The 21,327-nt window shown below is 40.5% G+C and overlaps 1 protein-coding gene across 5 annotated transcripts in view; it reads left to right on the top strand.

The window, feature by feature from the left end:
• Positions 1-20,695, top strand: part of cad (carbamoyl-phosphate synthetase 2, aspartate transcarbamylase, and dihydroorotase) — a 116,821-nt gene extending 96,126 nt beyond the window's left edge. For 3 of the 5 annotated variants that reach the window (XM_041187318.1, XM_041187316.1, XM_041187317.1), the window contains 7 exons: positions 2,120-2,194; positions 4,026-4,238; positions 7,381-7,506; positions 8,216-8,371; positions 8,584-8,685; positions 12,390-12,484; positions 18,978-20,695. In XM_041187318.1, coding sequence (XP_041043252.1) covers positions 2,120-2,194; positions 4,026-4,238; positions 7,381-7,506; positions 8,216-8,371; positions 8,584-8,685; positions 12,390-12,484; positions 18,978-19,080 — 870 coding nt within the window. In that variant the 3' untranslated portion in view covers positions 19,081-20,695. Of the gene's footprint in view, positions 1-1,346; positions 1,436-2,119; positions 2,195-4,025; positions 4,239-7,380; positions 7,507-8,215; positions 8,372-8,583; positions 8,686-12,389; positions 12,485-18,977 lie in introns of those variants that run through there. The other 2 variants (XR_005942963.1, XR_005942962.1) reach the window with 2 other exon arrangements.
• Positions 20,696-21,327: the final 632 nt, after the last annotated feature.

Raw genomic sequence — 21,327 nt, forward strand, 5'->3', positions numbered from 1 at the left:
TGAGTCTAATTCTCGGCAGACATCAGTTCAAGTCCCACCGTGACAGCTGGGGGAATTTGAATTCAGTTAATAAATCTAGAACAAAATGCAAGTCTCATTAATAATCATGAAACTACTGGATTGTGTTGTATTAACTTATCTGGTTCTCCGATGTCCTTAAGGAGGGAAACTGTGCCTTCCTTACCTGATCTGGCCTACGCATGGCTCCAGATCCACAGCAATGTGGTTGACTCTTAACTGCCTTCAAAATGGTGTAGCAGTCCACTCTGGACTGAGCAGTTCAAAAAGGCAGCTCACCACCACCTTGTCAAAGGCAATGAGAATTGGGCAATAAATGCTGACTTTGCTGACGACCCTCACGTCCCAAAACAAATTTTAAAATAAACTATGGTGATATCTTTGAGGATTTTGGAGGTATCATAATGAAATTCTTTAAAAGTATTAACATATAATTTCATGTGTATAATAAGTTATTTAAAATGTATACAGAGAGGAAATTTACAATGAAAACTATGGGTGGAATTGTCCCAGATTTGCACCAAGTGCAGTAGTGGGCAGAAAAAAGACGTTTTATCCACCGGCAGTCATGGCAGCTTTTCATGCCATATCATCCCATTCCTGCTTCATTAATTATGCAGCCACAGGCAACACAGCACCTCACTGGCTGGCAGCCTCCGATTTGCCTACCACACCGTTACCTCACTGCTTCCTCATGCAGGGCGCCATATTTAAACTGCACAGTTCTCAGTGCTTGCAGCCTAGGACTGCTCTGGTGAAGACATGGCCCCAAAGAGCATGAAGAGTGCAGCCCCCCTCCCTGATTCAGTGACACATCCCTGGGACACCACCTGGACAGCGTGAAGGCCTGCCATTTTCTCCTCTACCCCTGCTCTGGCCGCAGGAAGCCCATCAGTCTCACCACCAGCATGGGAGGTGGTGGCAGAGGTGGTCAATGCCAATGCTGCACACGAGGTCAGCCATCCACTGCAGAAATGAATGATCTCATCCTTGCCACCAGGGTAAGGCAACCGTTTTATCACTCTAATCTCACCCATTCACTGGCATCACACTCACTGCCAGCTCACGGGACATCATCACTCACTCCCTCTCTCTCACACACCCTCACATCTCCATCTGGCCTCATCTCTGGTGACTGCCTCCTCAGACCTCACCATCTTGAGGCCACTTGCACAGATCAATGTGCCCCATACACACCCTGGGATACCTCCCTTCCCCAGTACAGTCCTCGCCCTGCGGCATCTTCCCATGCTTGAAGCCACTTCTCCCCCTTCCCCAAGCCAAGCCCTAACCCTGCAGCTGTTGAAAAACCACCTCCTGTCTTACAGCTGGTCTGGTCGGTAGAGACCCACTAAAAATAATGTGGTGCTGCCCGTGAAGCCTGGCGCTGATGACTGCGAGTGCTGCCCAAAGCAAGGTAGGCAAGCAAACCTTGAAGTCCTGAACAAAGTGCAGGTTGCCAGGTACACGTCACTTATGTACAGTTGGGAAACACATCGACGTTGGGGGTGGGGGGGCGGGGCAGTGATTCTGGCGAGCAAGGCTTATAATGAGATGCTAAAGTATTGAAATTAGGTTACCAATGTGCGGTGACAGGAAATGTGGCCCGCCATTGATGGGTGGAGCAGAATATTGCAACTGCTTTCAAGACAGTGTGAAACCGATTTTTGGACTTGTCACCACATTGTCATCCCCCACCGCCCGCCATGATGCCCTAGGCCAGTGGGGCCAGAAAATTCCAGCCTATAACTTGTGGCACATCTAACGTTTGGTCCCTATTAGTCACTTAGATTAACTGCAATCAGAATGTCAGAATATTGAAGTTAACTGGATACTTTCTTACTATTAAGAGAAGCTAAAATTGTTAAGCCCTGCAACAGTTAAAATCATATGATATATTAATTTGTAAATGATAATAGAGTTGTAAAGGTAGTTGGTTTCCCTGATCTGTATTGAAAGTTGCATTCTGAAGAGAAATCAGGTAAAATGTCATTGCTAATATTAATTGCCAATGTGTACATTGACGTGTGAGGTAAGAATTTATTTGTGTACATGGAATTTCTAACAGTTTTTCTTGTTCCTTGTTTTTTCTTCTTTGTAGTTGTCCCATTTATTCAATATTGCTCACAACCTACGTTTAACAGTGCAAAAAGATCGTAGCTTGGACATTCTAAAGGTTTGTTTTTAAGTAATGATATTAATAATGATTTTAACTGAATATAACATCTGTTCGACAGGCTGGGCATTTTCACATTGTGCTTCAGATATCCGGTGATTTTTAATTATATTTGTGATTTTGCTCAGTTTCTCTTGAAGTGACTTTGCATTTGTTCAAGGTGTGCTGATCCAAGATTGTATCTCTTCTGGTATACCATGAGGATCATCCTTGGCTGACTCACTTCGCCACTTGCATGCTACCTATTGATGATTTCATTCAAGAGACTGCGGGCAGTTTCCATGTGTTTGCTGACAACATGCGACTCTAGCTGTTTGCCTGTCTGTCGATCCTAAGGCTTTTTGGGCAGCTCACCATCCTGCTGAAGCTTGAACTGAGCCTCTTTGCCCACATCTCTTTAAAAAAGCGGCTTTCTTCCACCATGTGATGATTTCCATCTCTGTTCCAATCTTATATTGTACCTTGGTTACTTCCAGCTTTGACTTTCCTGATACCCTCTGAGCAAAGTCCCTGCTTCAACCTTTAACAAATAACAATTCATTCAAAACAGCAAAGCCTGCGTCTGCAACCACACATCAGTCCCTAACTCCCATCCTGTGCAAGCTTCACTGGCTCCCCATACTCCAGCCTTGTTCCACATATGCATTCTCCACTTTGCCCACTCCTTGCTCTCCGTCCCATCATTGGCCACATATTTAGCCACTGTTTCCTGTCTTCGGAAACTCCCTATGACCTCTCCTCTGCCTTGTCAGAGCCTGCTTTAACCTCCCCCCCCCCCTCTCTTTTCTACCAAGGCTCCTCATTTTCTTTTGCTTTTTATTTCCATTGCAAGTCCTGCTGCCAACCAGAAATGTGTCAGGAACAGTTGTGCATGCACACTCTGCCTGCGCTGTCAAAGTGTCACAATAACAAGTGGACAGGTTGGAAAGGCTTTGTGCAGCAAGTTCCTATGCAGCTCAGTCAGTAGATAATAGGACTGTTAATCCCAGGGTCATGGTTACAAGCCCCACATTGGGTGATTTTTTTTTTTCTCCTCTTCCATTTGTTCAAATTAATTTTTATTTGATTTTTAACCAATGGTGAAACTCCACTATATCTACTTGTCACATCTAAGCATCTCGTATCCACTACTTGAATAACTATTTGAAAAGCAGTATTGCTTTATTTAATAATTTGCTAATCTTTACCTCTTCATCACAAAGCTCCCCATCATAATTAAAACTCCAAAATAAGACTTATCGTTAGTCAAATTCTGAACATTGCAGAAGTTGAAACAAACCAACTTCAACCAGAAAAAAATTAGTCTTTATTTTTGCCATGACAAGAACCTGACTTAAAATGGTTTTTCCGACACTGCAGCTGCGTATGTGCAGTAAATACAATCCCTTGTGTTGTGGCACAATAAACAGCCTTTTCTTTCCTCAATGTCCATGATTTTTCCTCCATGTGAAGTGCTTTGGGACATCTTCCATTACATGAGAAATGTCTTTAGGAACCCTGACTCATTGGGAACCCTGGGTTGTTGGGAACAAGTGTGAGAACAAAAATTGAGACTGGTAACTCAGTTCTGCTGTCATTTTATCCAGACTTTTAGATTCTCTTTTGTAATGGACTCCCAACAATGCTATAAGAGAGATTTGCCTTCTAGACAAGGAGCAGTCGTGTGATGAAAATATGCAAAAGCTGTAAAGTAGTTATCATTGTGTGTTTATCCACTCAAGAAAATCACGGAAACCATATTTGATGTCCCAACATTTAAATGATTTAAAAGCATCAGAATAAGTTGCCAGAAGCAGAAATTCCAACTCTAATGTCTATTTTCTCATCACAGGGGAAGGTTATGGCTTCCATGTTTTATGAGGTCAGCACAAGAACTAGCAGTTCATTTGCTGCCGCCATGCAGCGGCTTGGAGGTTCTGTGATTCATTTTTCAGAAGCTACTTCATCTGTACAGAAAGGGGAGTCTCTCTTAGACTCGGTGCAGACGATGAGTTGCTATGTGGATGTATTGGTTCTTCGCCATCCTCAGCCAGATGCAGTTGAGGTATGTCTTTGAATTTCCAAGGCACAAAATATTAATGATAATAGTTCAATTTTCTGGGCTTCTCCACCTGCAGAGAATTGCTTCTGACATATTTATCTTTTTCTGATGTACATATATTTGTAAAAATGAACAGAAAACATGGGCATTAGTTTCTTATATTTTCTCAGATGTATGGGGTTGTTGGTGGTGTAGTGGTAATGTCACTGGACTAGTAATCCAGAGACCCAGATCAATGCTGCAGTGGCATGGGTTCAAATCCCACCATGAAAGTAGGTGGAATTTAAATTCAGTTAATAAATTCTGAATTGAAAGCTAGTCTCAGTAATGGTGGCCATGAAACTATCATCAATTGTCATAAAAACCCATTTGGTTCACTGATATCCTTTAGGGAAGGAAATCTGCCATCCTTACCTGGTCTGGCCTACATGTGATTCTTAACTGCCCTCTGAGATGACCTAGTAAGCCACTCACTTCAAGGGCAATTAGGGATGAGCAACAAATGCTGGCCTTGATGGTGATGCCCACATCCAATCAAAGAATTTTTAAAAATATCTTTACGAAAAGGACACCGAAACAATGATGCAGTCTTAGTACCCCTTTCAATTTTCTACTGTATTTTGTATTTTTGTAAGTGGGATCTAATTATATGCATTCAGCGACATTGTTTAGCCATCCTTCAGATAATATAACAAAAAGGAAGAGACAAGTTTGTTAATTGTAAAAACTGTTGGAAAAGCGTTTCGTTAACTTAAAAATATATATCTTAAAGAAAGATCAGAAGCCCTTATTTGATGGATTTAATCACAAATTAAATACATAGTTGTTATGGACAGGGAGGGATGATAAGGACGGTTCCCCCTTTTCACCTCTCAACTCACCGAAGACGGCGTGTTTACAGGAAGGAAAAATATCTTAACCACCTTGAGTGCTGTAACTGCCAGGACCAGAAAAATGGCAGGTTTTCTTGTAAGTTTTCAAAGAAAGATAAATGTTTATCATTCAACATCCGAATATATAAGCAGCCAAACCCACTCGCCCACTCATACAGACATACACAAAGACACTCAAGAAAAGATTGTGATTATGAAAAAGTAGCATGCATTTAGTTCTTAAGAGTTTTAAAGTTCTCTGTCGCATTTACTTTTCCCTGAGATGAAGTCTTGAAAACGATGCAGACCTGTAATCCTTTATCTGGAGGCTTAGGAATACAAATTTACTGTAGTCTATTGCTTGCAGTAGCAGATTTCTTTTGCTCCATTCAAGTTGAGGTGCAATCGAAGCCCTGTAGTGAAACTTTGGTCTGGTTCCTTCAGCAAAGAGGTCAAAGGCCAGCCTGAATTTTCTACCTTGCTGGTGTTTCTTAGGCAGAGTCTTGTTTCTTCACTGGTCTCAATGTTTCTCATTTTCTGCTCCAAAAAATGTGCCTTATTAAATCCCCTTATCAAAAACCTAGTTTCTGCAATGTGATCAAATTATTTCTTTCCTTGGTCCTCACAAGTGGTTTCTGATGGCTAGGCCATTGTCAAACAATGGAGTCCAAGTTCCACCCATTCACATATCATTGTGATAAAATAGGATTTTTTAATGCCCATTCTCTGGATTTGAGCTCCGAAGTTGAAAAGTCTGCAAACAGTATTGTGAAAACAATTTCCTTTAATTATTTGGAGAAGGACAGCCATTAACTACAGGAAAGATCTTTTGTATTTTAATGACTTCTCAAAGAAATATCCAGAAAGGTCGTTTGCATTTTAGTGACTTGTCAAGACATGAAGATTAGCTCCGCAGTCTTGTAATTCCATGTTTATTGGCAGGAACGAAAAGGTCACCTGACCTCTCAACTCCATTTTGGTTTTAAAGTGTCCTTGTCAAATGTATACTCCAGAAGTCTATAACTGCATCGGCGTGACATAATTGTGTAATAATTTAAATAGAAGACTTGATTGTTTTGTGCCTTAAATATAAAAAGAGGATCTGATTCTTTCCATGCTCCTTAGTGTAAATGATGATACCATATTCTTAAATATGTACAATAACTCATCGCAGAACAGTGGCTTAATTTTGAAGCTTATTTTCAGGTGCTAAGGAAATATTTCCAAGTTTGAGTTTTGGTTTGTGTTACATAAGTTTAAAGTCAAATTTTTGCTTTGCTATGTCTGCAAGAGAGTGTTCTTTTGCAATGGAAAATTTTGGCTTTAATTCTACTAGGGCATGGTAAGAGACGGCTACCAGCTGGTCCTGCTGTTGTATCATGGCTTAATTTCCTAAAGTGTCACTGGAAGAAAGTAGAAAATGGTGCAGTACTACAAATATGAGGGTTTATAAGATTGTTTTGAGACTTTGTCTTTAATTTAGAGTGCACTGAAAGGGGTCATGTGGCCTGTTTTGAGGTCTGCCTAACAACAGGCCTAGGTGATGTGACTGTTAAAGATTAAAGGAAGGCCCGAGTTGTTTTGCTGGAAAGAAGGGGTTCACACTTGGAGATAAAGACAGCAGTATCTTTGTTTACAGTGATTAGGCTACTACTCTCCAAAATTCCCCCCAGGTGTTGAGAAAGTCAGGTTGTAAATAGTTATGCTTTAAACTGTCTATTTACTTCCAAGGTAGAGTTTGGGGTCTCAAGGATAGTTAATCAATGTTTCAACTTAGAAACCCTTCACTTCTCAGCCCATCTCCATGCAGTGTGAATCATTGGTCTTGTATCCAAGATATCCCTGAAGCTCTGAGTTACTCTGCCAGGATCCAGGAGAGAGAGAGAGCAACTAGAGGTTGAAACAGTCTGTGGTTCACTGTGCAGGTGCGCGGGTAGGAGCTCACACCGAAGTAAAAAGACCAAATTTGTGAGGATTTGAAACGAGGCAGTTGCTATGTTCAACTTCTGCACTGTATTTTTTAAAGTTTCTTAGTTTGTAAGAAACACTATTATACACAAATGTTAGATTTATTTAACTCTTATTTTGGGAAAACTTTAAACAAAAATAATTTGGTTTTATGACATCATATTAGCCTGGATTAGCTCAGATCCTGAACATTCGTGTTGCTTTGTGTAATTTCCACTTTTTGTATTTATGCTGGTGCATATTTTTGACTTCACAGAAACTATACCTCCAGTACTTAAGATTTTCTGTGCACCTGTTTCTTTCAGCTTGCTGCTAAACATTGCCGAAAGCCTATTATTAATGCAGGAGACGGTGTCGGTGAGCACCCAACTCAAGCTTTGCTTGACATTTTCACTATTCGTGAGGAGCTGGGGACTGTGAATGGAATGACTGTAAGATAGTGTTATTTTTTGTATGTGTAATTGCTTTTTGCCAGAATTTTGTGTCCAGGCCTGAGTGAGAAGTAGATTTTATTTCAACCTCCTTCAAACTGGTTACCATAGTTTGGAATGAAGATTTATGGGTGGCACTGGGTATTTGTACCTTTTTGCAGCCCCTTTTTTCTGATATTGCTAAATTATCTTGTATTAAACTTGCTCCAGATGATTGAGACTACTGATATGTTGTGCAATTGACATACAGTCGTTTTACTTTTATTAGTTGATATTGATCCAGGCAGGTACAAATCCAGTGTGTGCTAAACTGCAGTTGGACAAAGATGCCATTACTTTGTAAAGTTATAATTCAGTGATTCAGTTGACAAAAGCCCTGACAACCTCTGAACATAGTGTTACCATATTATCTCACATTATAAACAGTGACTGTTAATTGACGTGCTACCTTAAGAACCTCCGACTGCCTACTACACCTTGCAGGCATTTGTTTTTTTTTAATAATCCGGCATTAGAAGGTTTTACAGTTAGTGTATGTGCTTTTTTTATATTGTCACTGGATCTCATCAGATCACACATTAATTAGGAGCAATTGAACTTGGCACGTGCATAAATAATATCAATTTGGGACTACGTTTAAAGTACTGTAAGATTTAGGACAAATTTCCTGAAATAATTTTTACCAAATGTACTTTTACTTGGTTAATAGATCACAATGGTTGGAGACCTGAAACATGGGAGAACAGTACATTCACTGGCCTACCTTCTCACATTATACCGTGTTAATCTCCGATATGTTACTCCCAGAGACCTTCGAATGCCCCAAAATATCATACATTTTCTAGCATCTAGAGGAATCAAGCAGGTGAGCAAAATAAAGATTAACCAGAGTTTAATTTGAAAGTGCTTACTTCAAGAAATAGTAGTGTCTCTAATATTAAATGTGTTGTGTGTCCTGGAAGTGTGTTCTGAATACTGGGCTCTTATCCAAATAATTTTGAAAACTTCAGTACTTCAGCTGTGATATGTTGCTGTTTGCTTTCAAATCTGTATGGTAACACTTGTTTGCATACACAGGAAGAATTTGACAGTCTGGAAGAGGCTTTGCCAGATACTGATGTATTATACATGACTAGGATTCAGAAGGAAAGATTTGCCTCGGAGGAAGAATACAAAGCGGTAATGATTTAATATATGCTAATAAAATCATAAAACTTTCTCCACTCATGCCCTATTTGAAATTCAAAGATTGAGTTCTGCATGCATTTAAATTTTCTGCTTCATGAACTAATTTATCTATTTAAAACCCATAATAATTGGCAAAGGTAGCCTTGAGGATGAGTTCATAATGTTTTAGGGATAGTTACTTCGAACAATATGTTATGGAACCAGCCAGGGAACAGGCTATTTTAGACCTGGTAATGTGTAATGGGACAGGATTAATTGATGATTGCATAGTAAATGATTCTGTAGGCAAGAGTGATCATAACATGATATCCCCACGCGCTCTCCCCCAAGCTTTCTCCAGGTACCATGCCCTAAGAGAACATTGGTTCCCACGGACTTCCATGTGTTGGTCCATATGGGGTATGCCTACTGCCTGCCGTAGGTGCATTAGAAGGATTTGCAGATTGATGCGCAACCTGTCTGGCTGCGTTATTAATGCATCTTCCTTGGCCATCAAGTCTTAGGTTGACACTTGAACCCAAAGCTTCTGGCTTAGATAAAGACATGCTTCCCACTGCAGTACAAAACCTCCCCTGAACATGTCATCATAGAATTTTACATTTAGTTTGAGGGTGAGAAACTTAGGTCTAAAACTAGTGTCTTAAATTAAATAAAGGCATTAACAAAGGTATTAAGATGAAGTTGGCTACAGTGGACTGGGAAAATAGGTTGAACGGTAAGACGAAAGATAAGCAACAGCAGACATTTAAGTTTCTTTCAAATAAAATACATAAAACACTCAACAAAAATATATTCCATTGTGAAAGAAAGACTCTTAGAGAATGAAGCACCATCTGTATCTAACTAAGGACATTGGGGATCATATTAAATTGAAATAAAAGGCTTACAATGCTGTGAAGATTATTAGTAGGGCAGAAGATTGGCAAAAGTTTAGAAACCAGCAAAGGATGACCAAAAAGAATAGAGGGACAAGGTAGAACATGGGAATAAATTAGCAAGAAAGTTTAAAAAAAAGACAATAAGAGTTTCTACAAATATATAAAAAGAGAGTAAAGCAAATGCTGGTGTCAGGATGATACTGGGGAATTGAGACTTTGAACAGATGTTTGGATCTGTCTTTACGGTAGAAAACACAAAACCATTCAGAGTAGTAGAAAATCAAGGGGCAAAGAAGGGAGGAACTTAAACCAATCACTATCACTGGAGAAAAGTACTAGGATCACTAATAGGATGAAAGGCTGACAAGTCCCCTGGACCTGGTGGTCTGCACCCTAGGATCTTCAAAGAAGTGGCTGCAGGGATGATGAATACATTGGTTGTAATCTTCTAAAATTCCCTGGATTTTGGAAAGGTCCTAGTGGATTGGAAAACCGCAAATCTAACATATCTATTCAAGAAAGGGGGGAAGACAGAAAGCAAGAAACTATAGCCTAACATTTTAACACTGGAATTCATTATTAAGGAAGTAGTAGCAGGACATCTAGAAAATTAAAATACAATCAAACAGAGTCAGCTTGCTTTTGTGAAAGAGAAACTGAGCTTGACGGATTTATTAGATTTCTTTAAGGATGTAATAAGCAGGGTGGATCAATGGAAACCATGAGATGTATTGTAGTGTATTTGGATTTCCAAAAGGCATTCAATAAGATTAACATAAAATGTTACTACACAAAGAGCTCATGGTTTTGGGAGTAATATATTACCATGGATAGAGGACTGGCTAATTTACAGGAAACAAAGTTGGGATAATGGGTTATTTTCAGCTTGGCAAACAGTAACTAGTGTAGTGGCACAAGGTTCAGTGCTGTGCCCTGACTATTTACAATCTGTATTAATGACTTGGATGAAGGGACAAGAGAATTGTAGCCAAATTTGCTGACAGTACAAAGATAGGTAGGAAAGCAAGTTGTGATGGGGACATTGTCTGCAAAGGGATATAGTTAAGTTTTGTGAGTGGGAAAAATTTGGAAGATGGAGTATAACGTGGGAAAATGTGAGGTCGTCCACTTTGGCAAGAATACAAAAGCAGAATATTAAGTGGAGAGGCTGCAGTACAGAGGGATCTGGCTGTCCTTGTTCTTGAATCACAAAAAGTTAGCATGAAGGTGCAGCAAGTCATTAGGAAGACAAATAGAATGCTGACATTTATTGCAAGGGGGTGGAATATAAAAGGGGCATGGATGAAGGATTGGTTAGCTAAGATGAAACAGACACCCGACCTAGAGTACTGGGTAGTTTTAAGGAAGGATCCATTTGCATTGTAGGCAGTGTTGAGAAGGCTTAATTGGTTGATTCCTGAGATAAAGTGGTTGTCTACTGAGGAATTGTTGAGCAGGTTGGGTCTATACTCATTGGAATTTAGAAGGATGCGGTGATCTTACTGAAACATAAGATTCTGAGGGGCTTGACAGATTAGCTGCTGACAGGTTTCCTCTTGTGCAGGAATCTAGAACTAGGGGGCAGTTTCAAAACATGGAGTCTCTCATTTACGAGGAGGAATTTCTTCTGAGGGTTATTAGCGTTTGGAATTCTCATCCCCAGTGAACATTGGAGGCTGGGTGGTTGAATATATTCAAGGTTGAGTTACACAGGTTTTGATCTACAAGGGAGTCTAGAGTTATAGGGAGCAGGCAGTAAAGTGGAGTTAAGGCCACAGTTAGGTCAGCCATGATCTTTTGAATTGTCAGACCCTCTGCCTGATTTAAAGGTTCCTTGTCTTGGATATCAACAGCCACGGATGAAGTTTCACCAAAGGCGAGACACCTTTATTAAACCACTAAGCAATAGTACCTACTCAAGAATAGTACTGGTTGCTGAGCTTCCCTGTGGAGTCTGTCCCCGTGATCAGTCCCAATGACGAACCCTCAGTACGCATCTTCTGAACAACTGACCGAATTGTTCTAACCACTGCTCCAGAGATGGTTCTTTGGACTCTTTTTTTTATACCTTTCTTTGCTATTGCCCTTTGCCAGGGTAAAGCCTGCTTTCAGTCCATTTAATTGGTTTTCAGTTACATCAGTGTATTTTCCCTTGTTCCTATGTCCTGGGCCTCTCTCAAGGTCATGCTTTAAGGAGTAGAACCAGCCTAACTCCACTTTGTTATCTCTGACACTGTTATCAATCCCCAGGCTGGTACAGAAGACAGCTTTTCTCCCTCCAATGAGCGCAGAAGACATCTATCTTTCTCACAGTTTGAGAGCAATTCTCCTAACAATTTGATCCATTTTGCAGACCATGCTAATTCTGGCAAGGCTTTGACTTGACTAAATTGACCATCATGCTTTGTGTTTTCAGCCCACGGTGCAGTTCATCTTCGGTCTGGGATGTTCTCCCACCTCGATGTTCCATGCTATCTCTATGAGACAGACTCCACAACTGGTCTACATTCATTAATATAAAAGAAATAAAGAAACAGTTACATAGTTAAGTGATTGTACATTAAAAAGGTAAATAATGCATTGGCTTGCAGAATGGCACTGAACACAAGGACTTATATTTTGTAAGTGTTTTTAAAAAAAAAACAGTATTTCACAGCATTTTTGAAGGGGAATCGACAACATTTGCTCCATGCTGTGCTGCTAAAACTTTCCACGGTGGTCAAGAGAACGCAATTCTTTTTTAAAAACACATTAATTTTATTTCCCTGTGATCTCAGTAATTCACAAATTAATTACGATGTTTTATTCTTCTCTAAGTGTTTCGGACAGTTTATTCTCACTCCTCACATTATGACCAAAGGAAAGAAGAAGATGGTGGTTATGCATCCATTGCCACGAGTTAATGAAGTTAGGTAAGACAGATACACAGTGTATGTGTGTACACATGTTCATAGTGAAACTTTGTACATGCCAATTGGCATTCAAAAGTATTGCATACTTAGTTTTCTTATAAAGCTGCATCAGATTGGAATTTACTAGTGAATATTTATAGCAGTGTAAAGTGAAGGAGAGATTGTTGAATCTATTGTATATCTGTTCCTCAATGTAATTGAAACGCTGGAGAAATCATGGAGTTAGCTAACATGCAGAGGCAAGGCATTTCATTATGGACAAAGAAGGAAACCTGGTAATCATATGACCTCAAACTGCTCTTGCAGCTGCTGTGGTTCGCTCTGGAGCAGTGTTGGAGGACGCCTGAGAGCTAATAGTTCTACTTAAATTATGGTATTCACTAATTTGTCCCATTAATCTGTACAGAGCTTCATTTTAAGCCGGATGTATACCATTATCCACTTAAATTGATTTTTTTTTTCAAATATATTTTTGGAGTACCATTTGGTAGTACAGAACTTGAGTATTGCTTAAAAAAAAGTTATATGTCTAAGCTTTTGTCTTGCACTCATCAGGACACTAGCAAGAATACCAATTTAATGGGGGTAAAACAATTTCTCCTGTATGCAAAGAGTGCTGATTGGTTGGCAAGTGGCACTGCCATGGAGACTGCACCACTGATGGTGACTGACAGTTAACTGCCAAGCATTGTTTGAAATTTAAACCAGCCAGCTTGAACCAGATTGGCCTGAGGATTGAGTCAGCGAATGGCTGTCTCTTATTTTGTTTAGCTGAGACAGGCACAATGTGTGTACATGTTCTTTCTGTCTGCAAAGAACAGTGCCCTGTGTATTAACATATGTAGCTTCCAGTGTGCACATGTGCCACACTGCAAGCCCAACTGATAATCTTAAACATGTTGTCAGCGTAATTCTTAGCACATTGAGGATCATTTAGCAAATGTCAAATCGTGGAATCACCTCTAACATTGGACACTGCGTTATGAGTTTTGCAAGCATGGGCTGTTGGGTATGGTCTGTACCCTACCCGTTGCAAACAGTGGAAGGGACATACTGTTTGATATGATCCGCCGGTCTTTGGGATGTACGGCCTCCGTACCTAGCATCACACTGGCACTGAAATTCATATCCACATCACTCATTTTTGTGATAGGCAGAACGTCTTTTTGGCTTGAAGGCATCATCCAGTTAGTGGTGAGTACCACTCGTGTTGGTACTGCTTAGTAGCAGCATGAAACCTTCACCAGTTGCTCAAATTTTTGAGATACCTTGCCCTTCCAGAGTAATCTGAGGTAGACGTGGCACTATTCGGGGCTAAAAGTGATGACCTTAGGCCTGTTCATGAGCTTGTACAATATACAGCGCAACATGATCTGGTCAGGGTGGCCATTATCCTGCAGGATGCCTTTGCACCCTATTTCAGCATCAAGCTTGCATGGCGAGCAAATGGCTCAGTTCCTATTTCAGCAAACTTACATAACTCAAAACAGTGTCCAACATTGGATGTGATTCCGCGATTGGACAACATTTGCTAAATAATCCTCAGTGTGCTAGGAATTACGCTGACAACCAATTTAAGATTGTCAGTCAGGCTCACAATGTGGCACATTTCCGTCTACTGGAAGCTACATATATTAATACACAAGGCCCTGTTCTTTATAGGTAGAAAGAACATGTACATTGCACCTGTTTCAGCTAAACCAAATAAATGAGCCTTCTCTGAGGGTCAAGCAGTCTGGTTTAAATTGCGAACAATGTTTGGCAGTTGACTGTCAGTCACCATCAGTGGTGCATTCTCCATGGCAACGCCATTTGCCAACCAAATCAGACTCTTCACATACAGTATAAATTGTTCTTTTACCCTTATATTGGCATTCTTAAGTGTCCTGATGAGTACAAGATGGAAAGCTTAGGCATGTCTCTCGTTTCAGCAATTCTCAAGTACCATTTCTTACTGATGGTCTATGTGCAGGGTTGTTTGAACAAGCATCTTACGCTCGACTGTGATTCTAGATTCCACATGTACGTCAACAGCATCAGTTCTATATCACTACCATCTCTCATGATTTTCCTGCACCACCACCCCCACTCCCACTGCTTCTGTTAACCACCTGCTTGCCCAACATTGAATCCCAGCTATCAGACAAGCAGATCTGACAACAAATGCAGTTAAGACCTTGGGAGAGAGGGTGGAGAAGTAGAGTTTCAAATTCCACATTCCCATCTACCCCTGATAACCTTAGATTCTTGTTAGGCAAGAGAAAGAATCTACTTCTGCCATAAAAATATTCATACAACCCTCAGAGAGAATGTTTCTCTAAATCTCTGTCCTAAAAAGGCCAACCCTTAATTTTAAAACACTGCCCCCTAGTTCACCCAGAAGAGGAAACATCTTTTCCACATCCACCTTGTCGATACCGTTCAGGATCTTATATACTTCATTCAAATCACTCCTCACTCTTCTAAATTCCAGTGGAAATGAGCCTAATCTGTCTAACCTTTCCTTATAAGACAACCCGCTCATTCCGGGTATCAATCTAGTAAACCTCCTCTGAACTGCCTCCAACACGTTTATATCCTTATTTAAATAAAGAGACCAAAACTGTACAATATTTAAGATATGATCTCACCAATGCCCTGCAGCTGAAGCATAACATCCTTACTTTTATGTTCAATTCTTCTTGTAAGAAAGGATAGCATTCCATTAGCTGCCTTAATTGCTGTACCCGCTTACCAACATTTTGTGGCTCATGCACAAGAACACCCAGATACCCCTCGGAATCTGCAGCTGTTCTCCGTTTGAGTTATTCTATGCTTTTTTTATTCTTCCTGGCAAAGTATGGATGATGAGGCCAGAAGGCAACATGTAGGTGAGGAAGAGGAGTTGATAAAGGATAGAGCCTGGGTAACTGCAAAGATAATGGCCGGGAGGATAGAAAGAGAAACCACCTTGCTGGGTTTGCTCTGGCCACAATTGGAGTAAGAGTGGAACTAAGCAAGGGCAGTGTTCTGAGCTGGACAGAAAGGCACTGGAGGAAGATGGTTTAGTAGATGAACAACTGCAGGGAGCATGAGGAAGATAATGCACCACAGTCACAGAGCAAGTTACTTGTGAAATTTGTAGTTGCCGGGGCGGAGGGGAAACCTGATTGGAGATGTTCAAATAGTTACAAAAACATGGACATGGGACAGAATATAATGCTTGTTGGGCAGGCATGCGCCCGATCGAGCGTATAATGATGCACAATATTTTGGTCAGCGGGCATGGAGTTGGCAGCATGCCCGCTGACAGTTAAAAGGCCTATTAAGGCCATTAAAAAGGTAATTGAATGAAATTTTTTGCTGCCCGTCCAACCTCATGGTTGGTGGGGAGGCAAAAAGGCCAAGCGGCCTTTTCACTTTTTAGGAAACCTCATCCACAGGCGGGATGAGGTTTCCAACAGCAATTTAAAATTAAATAAAAATTAAAATATGTCATTAGTAACATGTCCCTGCTCATCTGACGGTCACATGAGGGGACATGTTTTATAACATTTGAAAAATCTTTATTTTTCATGTTTTAAACTGTTCGTCTCCCTGAGGTAGCTCTGTGCCTCAGGGAGCTTTTCCAGCATGCACCTGTGCAAAATTGCGTTTTCACCCTCCTTTCTGCCAACCCCCCCCACCCCCCCCACCAGTGCTGATTGCTGTCATGCACGTTCCACATTGGGTGAGCCTTAATTGGCCCGCCAGGTGAAATCACAGTCTGGCCCCGATCACAGGCAGCATTCGGCTTCCTGACCGCCCCCACCCGGCGAGGGAAATATCCTCCCCATGGATTTGGGAGGTGACAACATAATTGAAGATTTCAGTGAGAAAAGGGGGCTTGGAGATGGAGGTAGGAGAGACAGGTTGACTGTTTGGGGATGTGAGCGATGGTTGTGGATTTGAAAGGGAGGGATGTATTTATAAGGTGATGTAACATGCAGACCTGAAGGAAAATTAATGGGCATTGGTTTAATGGAAATGAGGTCAAAGGGGCCTGAAGGGCATGAGGGAAATGGGAGAGAAATTAAAGAGAAGTGTGGGTTTAGGGCTAAGCTTGCGGGAGCCTGTGGGGAGGCTTAGCATGGTGGGTAAAGGAGCAGGGAAGCAACAGAGACAGCTAAAGTATTGTCACAGCCTGAGTGACAGATAAGCCTGTGAGCTGTTGGCAGTGTCTGAGGGCAAGGGAGGAGGATTGAGGAGATCTTGGCTATGGAGAAAAGCCAGAGCTTAGTTTTGTTCTCAAAGAAAATCCTGGAATAGTGGGTGGTGTTGGCAGAGGAGAATGAAGCCCACTGGGGATTAATATAATCCAGCTAGACTTTTGTATGGCTAAACTAGTTGTGTGTCGGACACACTCGTGCCTGTGCTCTCATTTATCATTTGTACTTGATGCGAATATTGGAGCAGACTAGGGGAATGGCCAGAATGGGGGAGAGCAAAAGTTCTGTTGGGACAGTGGCATCAAAGGTGGAGGAGAGGTAGTGGTTGAGCAAATCAATGGATGCAGAAGTATCAGGGTGAATAGAAGACTAAAGGGTATGCAATTGGGAGTTTTAAATTTTTTTCTATTAAGTAATTTGGGAGAAAGTCATTTCCAGAGCTGTTTGTAGAAGAAAATGGGTGGTGAGGCATACAAGGTCAAAGATTGCTTTGTCAGTGATTTGAGACCATAGGAATAGAGGGCAGAGATGGCAAGGTTAAGAAGGCAACCTCCTCCATTTTAATATTTGTGGTCTGGAAAAGGCTTGCTCTTGCAACTTCACGTTTAAGAGCAATCACTCTTCTTTCACAACCAGACCAGCCTACAAGAGTTGAGATGTTTGCTTGTTACCGAAGCAGGCTAACATTGTTAAGCATTTACAATCCTTGGAGAATCAACATCGGAGCTTAGCCTATTAGCATTTTAACCACCTTCCACCTCCAAAATTTATGAGCACACTTTGATTTTACACCCAGCATTTCAAAGTAACCTTTTTGTTCAAATAATTTCTGTAGAAAAGCAACCGAATCCCAAAACGTAAGAAATCATATTTGATCAGTGTTAACAGTCTTCAGTAAAATGTTATTTGAATGCTTGCATATGGAAGGTATTGTATATTGGCCACATTAGCTGTCTAATTAAAAAATAGTTCCATTTGTAACTGTATTCATTTTACTTCCCTCTCTACAAAATTTGTTGTTGCTCTGACAGAACTTCTGTTGTTTATAGTTGACCAACAGATGAGAAAACCCTTCCCCAGCCCCTCTTCTTTCCCTTTTGGTCAGATTTGACCCCTTGAGGAAACTGGAATTTGTACTCTGGTCAAGTCTTAAGAAAAAAAAAGTTAATCTTTGATATACATATTTATTTAGGACTTGAACTAAATCAAAACCAAATTTAATCCTTACTTACATAGAAACTAGGAGCAGGAGTAGGCCATTTAGCCCTTCAAGCCTGCTCCACCATTCATTATGATCATGGCTGATCATCCAACTCAATAGCCTGCTTCTGCTTTCTCCCCATAACCTTTGATCCCTTTCGCCCCAAGAGCTATATCTAATTCCTTCTTGAAAACTACTTTGTGGTAACGAATTCCACAGGCTCACCACTCTCTGGGTGAAGAAATTTCTCCTCACCCCAGTCCTAAATGGTCTACCGCGTATCCTCAGACTATGACTCCTGGTTCTGGACTCCCCCACCATCGGGAACATCCTTCCTGCATCTACCCTGTCTAGGCCTGTTAGAATTTTATAGGTTTCTATGAGATCCTCCCTCATTCTTCTGAACTCCAGTGAATATAATCCTAACTGACTCAATCTCCCCTCATATGTCGGTCCCACCCCCCAGGAATCAGTCTGGTAAACCTTCGCTGCACTCCCTCTATAGCAAGAACATCCTTCCTCAGATAAGGAGACCAAAACTACATTATATTCCAGGTGTGGTCGCACCAAGGCCCTGTACAATTGCAGCAAGACATCCCTGCTCCTGTACTCAAATCCTATCACGATGAAGGCCAACAAACCATTTGCCTCCTTTACCGCCTGCTGCGCCTGCATGCTTACCTTCAGGGACTGGTGTACGAGGACACCCAGGTGTCATTGCACATTCCCCTCTCTCAATTTATAGCCATTCAGATAATCTGCCTTCCTGTTTTTGCCAGCAAAGTGGATAACCTCACATTTCTCCACATTGTGCTGCATCTGCCATGCATTTGTCCACTCACTCAGCTTGTCCAAATCACACTGAAGCATCCCTGCATCCTCCTTACAGCTCACCCTCCCACCCAGCTTTGTGTCATCTGCTAATTTGGAGATATTACATTTCGTTCCCTCATCTAAATCAATATATATTAATAGCTGGGAGGTTCCAGCACTGATCCCTGCGGTACCCCACTAAGTCACTGCCTGCCATTCTGAAAAAGACCTGTTTATTCCTACTACTTTCAAAGTTTAAAGTTATAATACTAATATTTCTGCTCCTCTTCAGTGTGGAGGTGGATTCTGACCCACGGGCAGCTTACTTCCGCCAGGCTGAAAATGGCATGTATGTCAGGATGGCCCTACTAGCAACAGTTCTGGGCAAGTTTTGAAGGAACAACTAAGAAAGCAAGAAAAGGAACATCATTTAACAGCAAATTCAAAAATACTTCACTTTCTTCAAAGCCATTTTTGACCATGGCTTTAAGGAGATGGCAATATTTGGGCTATTTAGGCTATCATTTTAAAATTTCAAGAATTACAACATGAATTTAATTCCATGGATTTGATGCCTTAAGTTAGATGAGCAGTCATTTTTAGCTTAGTTTCTGACCTCTTGAAAAACACTCCCTGGACATCATCTGTTCACTGAGAACAGAAGGCTTTATGCATGAATGTTATTGCTGCTTTGTACTTCATGAATATGCTTCATCAGCCCAAGCCCTCGGCTTTTCCAGAAACACCTAGGTTAGTAACTTAGAGGTACAAGTACCTTAGCCTTTAAAATAATAGATTACTCAGGTCTTTGTGATTCTTAAAACATTCAGCAAACATTTTTCAGTTGTCCAATGCAAGTTATTATTTTACATAAGCCACAGTTTACAGTAACACAACTGTTCTGTTCATTGGTAAAGATTAAAAAGCACAATTGTATCTTAAATTGATATATGATTGCTAGCAATACAAGACTGGAAATTTGTGCTCATCTCAAATTTTTCTGTTATTTGAATGGAGATATATTTGTACCTGTTAAAATAGAGAAAATAGGAATTTGATATATACATGTGCTCCTAAAAGAACTTCAAACTATGGTCCTAACCTACACACCAGTCTCCCTTTTAAAGACTTCCCCTTTCTATATTTGATGTTTTTCAAATGAAAATCACTTTACAGAATATTCTGTATGATATATTCAGTTTTAGCAAATACTTGTATAACAGCCCATTAAAAATACTTGTTTATAGTTGCAGAAATCTTAGCAGCTTTGCTTTGGCACTACTCAAGTTTAGTTTTGGACTGCAGATTTGGTTTTGACAGTTTTAAACTATACACGAGGTGGCACACGAAACACCCATGGAATGTTTGCTGTACTAGAAGAGTTACCAACTCTTACAGTCAGTTCACTACTTGGGGAGTCTCTTGGTCTCAATAATGCCATTCAGGAAGACAAAATTTTTTGACTGTGGAAAACTGAAAATGGTTAAGTTGCTGACTGTGCCCTGAAATATCCTTTAAATACTACTGCCTATTGCTGCTGTTGAATCAAAAGTAAGATTTGCCGACATCAGGCAAATCAAACTACTGTGAAGATACAGGTATACGGTTTCCACAAGATTCCTGGTAAAGAAACAATGATGCATTTGTTGCTATTCGATCTGAACAAGATCATCTGCGTATGTTTCAACCTTATAAAATGCCAACCTATTGAAACATTATGTATCAAAGTTGTATTGATTGTTGGATATGTCTGAGTAAACTTCTGTTTATATTTCTATACGTGTTAGTTTGGTTCTAATCTCTAAGAACCAGTACATTTTTATGTTATAATTAATCATTTAGAACCGGTAACATTGTTTTTTGTAATCTGTCGAGTCTAGTTGATTGTGAACATTATGGTTTTCGTTGAAAGTTTTCTGTGAACATTAACAGCTTGCTCATATTTTTTTAAAATTCAATCGTGTTCTGTTTAATAAAAAAAAATCTTAATATGGTGAACTTCAGACATTATTAAGCCTGATGTCAGTTTTGATTTCCAAAACCTTTGCAACAACTAAAGCTTTTGTCTGAATAGCATGCAAACATTTGGCAGTACTCCCGACCTTCAGATAGCTGCTGCTGAAGCCTGCTAGAGGAAGATGATGATAGGGGTGGCGGGGGTAGGAAGAGGACAGAGTAATGAGTCTTATCTGGGGGGAAAGAAATCTGACAAAACCTTTCATATCAAGTAACGTTGACTTTTTTTGGATGTTTATTTCCATCATTAATTGGTTTAATAAAAATAAAATACTGCAGATGCTGAAAATCTGAAATCAAAACAAGTGCTGGAGAAAAAACTCAGCAGGTCTGGCAGCATCTGTGAAGAAAGAAACGAGCTAACATTGAGTCCGATGTGACTCTTCAGAACTGGTTTGATCCTGGTTTCTTGCATCCTGTTGGATGTTAATTTATTGCCTTTCAAAAGAATTCTTTAAATGGAAGAAGCTCAAACTTGAACGATCTCTCCTATTCAGCCATCCAACCTGTTTTGAAATGGAGCTGAGAGTCAGTTTGGCCATGTAAGGTTTTTTCCTCCAAATATGAGGGATTGTAGTGACATAGAAACATATCCTTTGGGACAGACAGCTTCCTTTTCCTGTAAG

The sequence above is a fragment of the Carcharodon carcharias genome, chromosome 5 (genome assembly GCF_017639515.1).
Source record: "Carcharodon carcharias isolate sCarCar2 chromosome 5, sCarCar2.pri, whole genome shotgun sequence".
NCBI lineage: Eukaryota > Metazoa > Chordata > Chondrichthyes > Lamniformes > Lamnidae > Carcharodon > Carcharodon carcharias.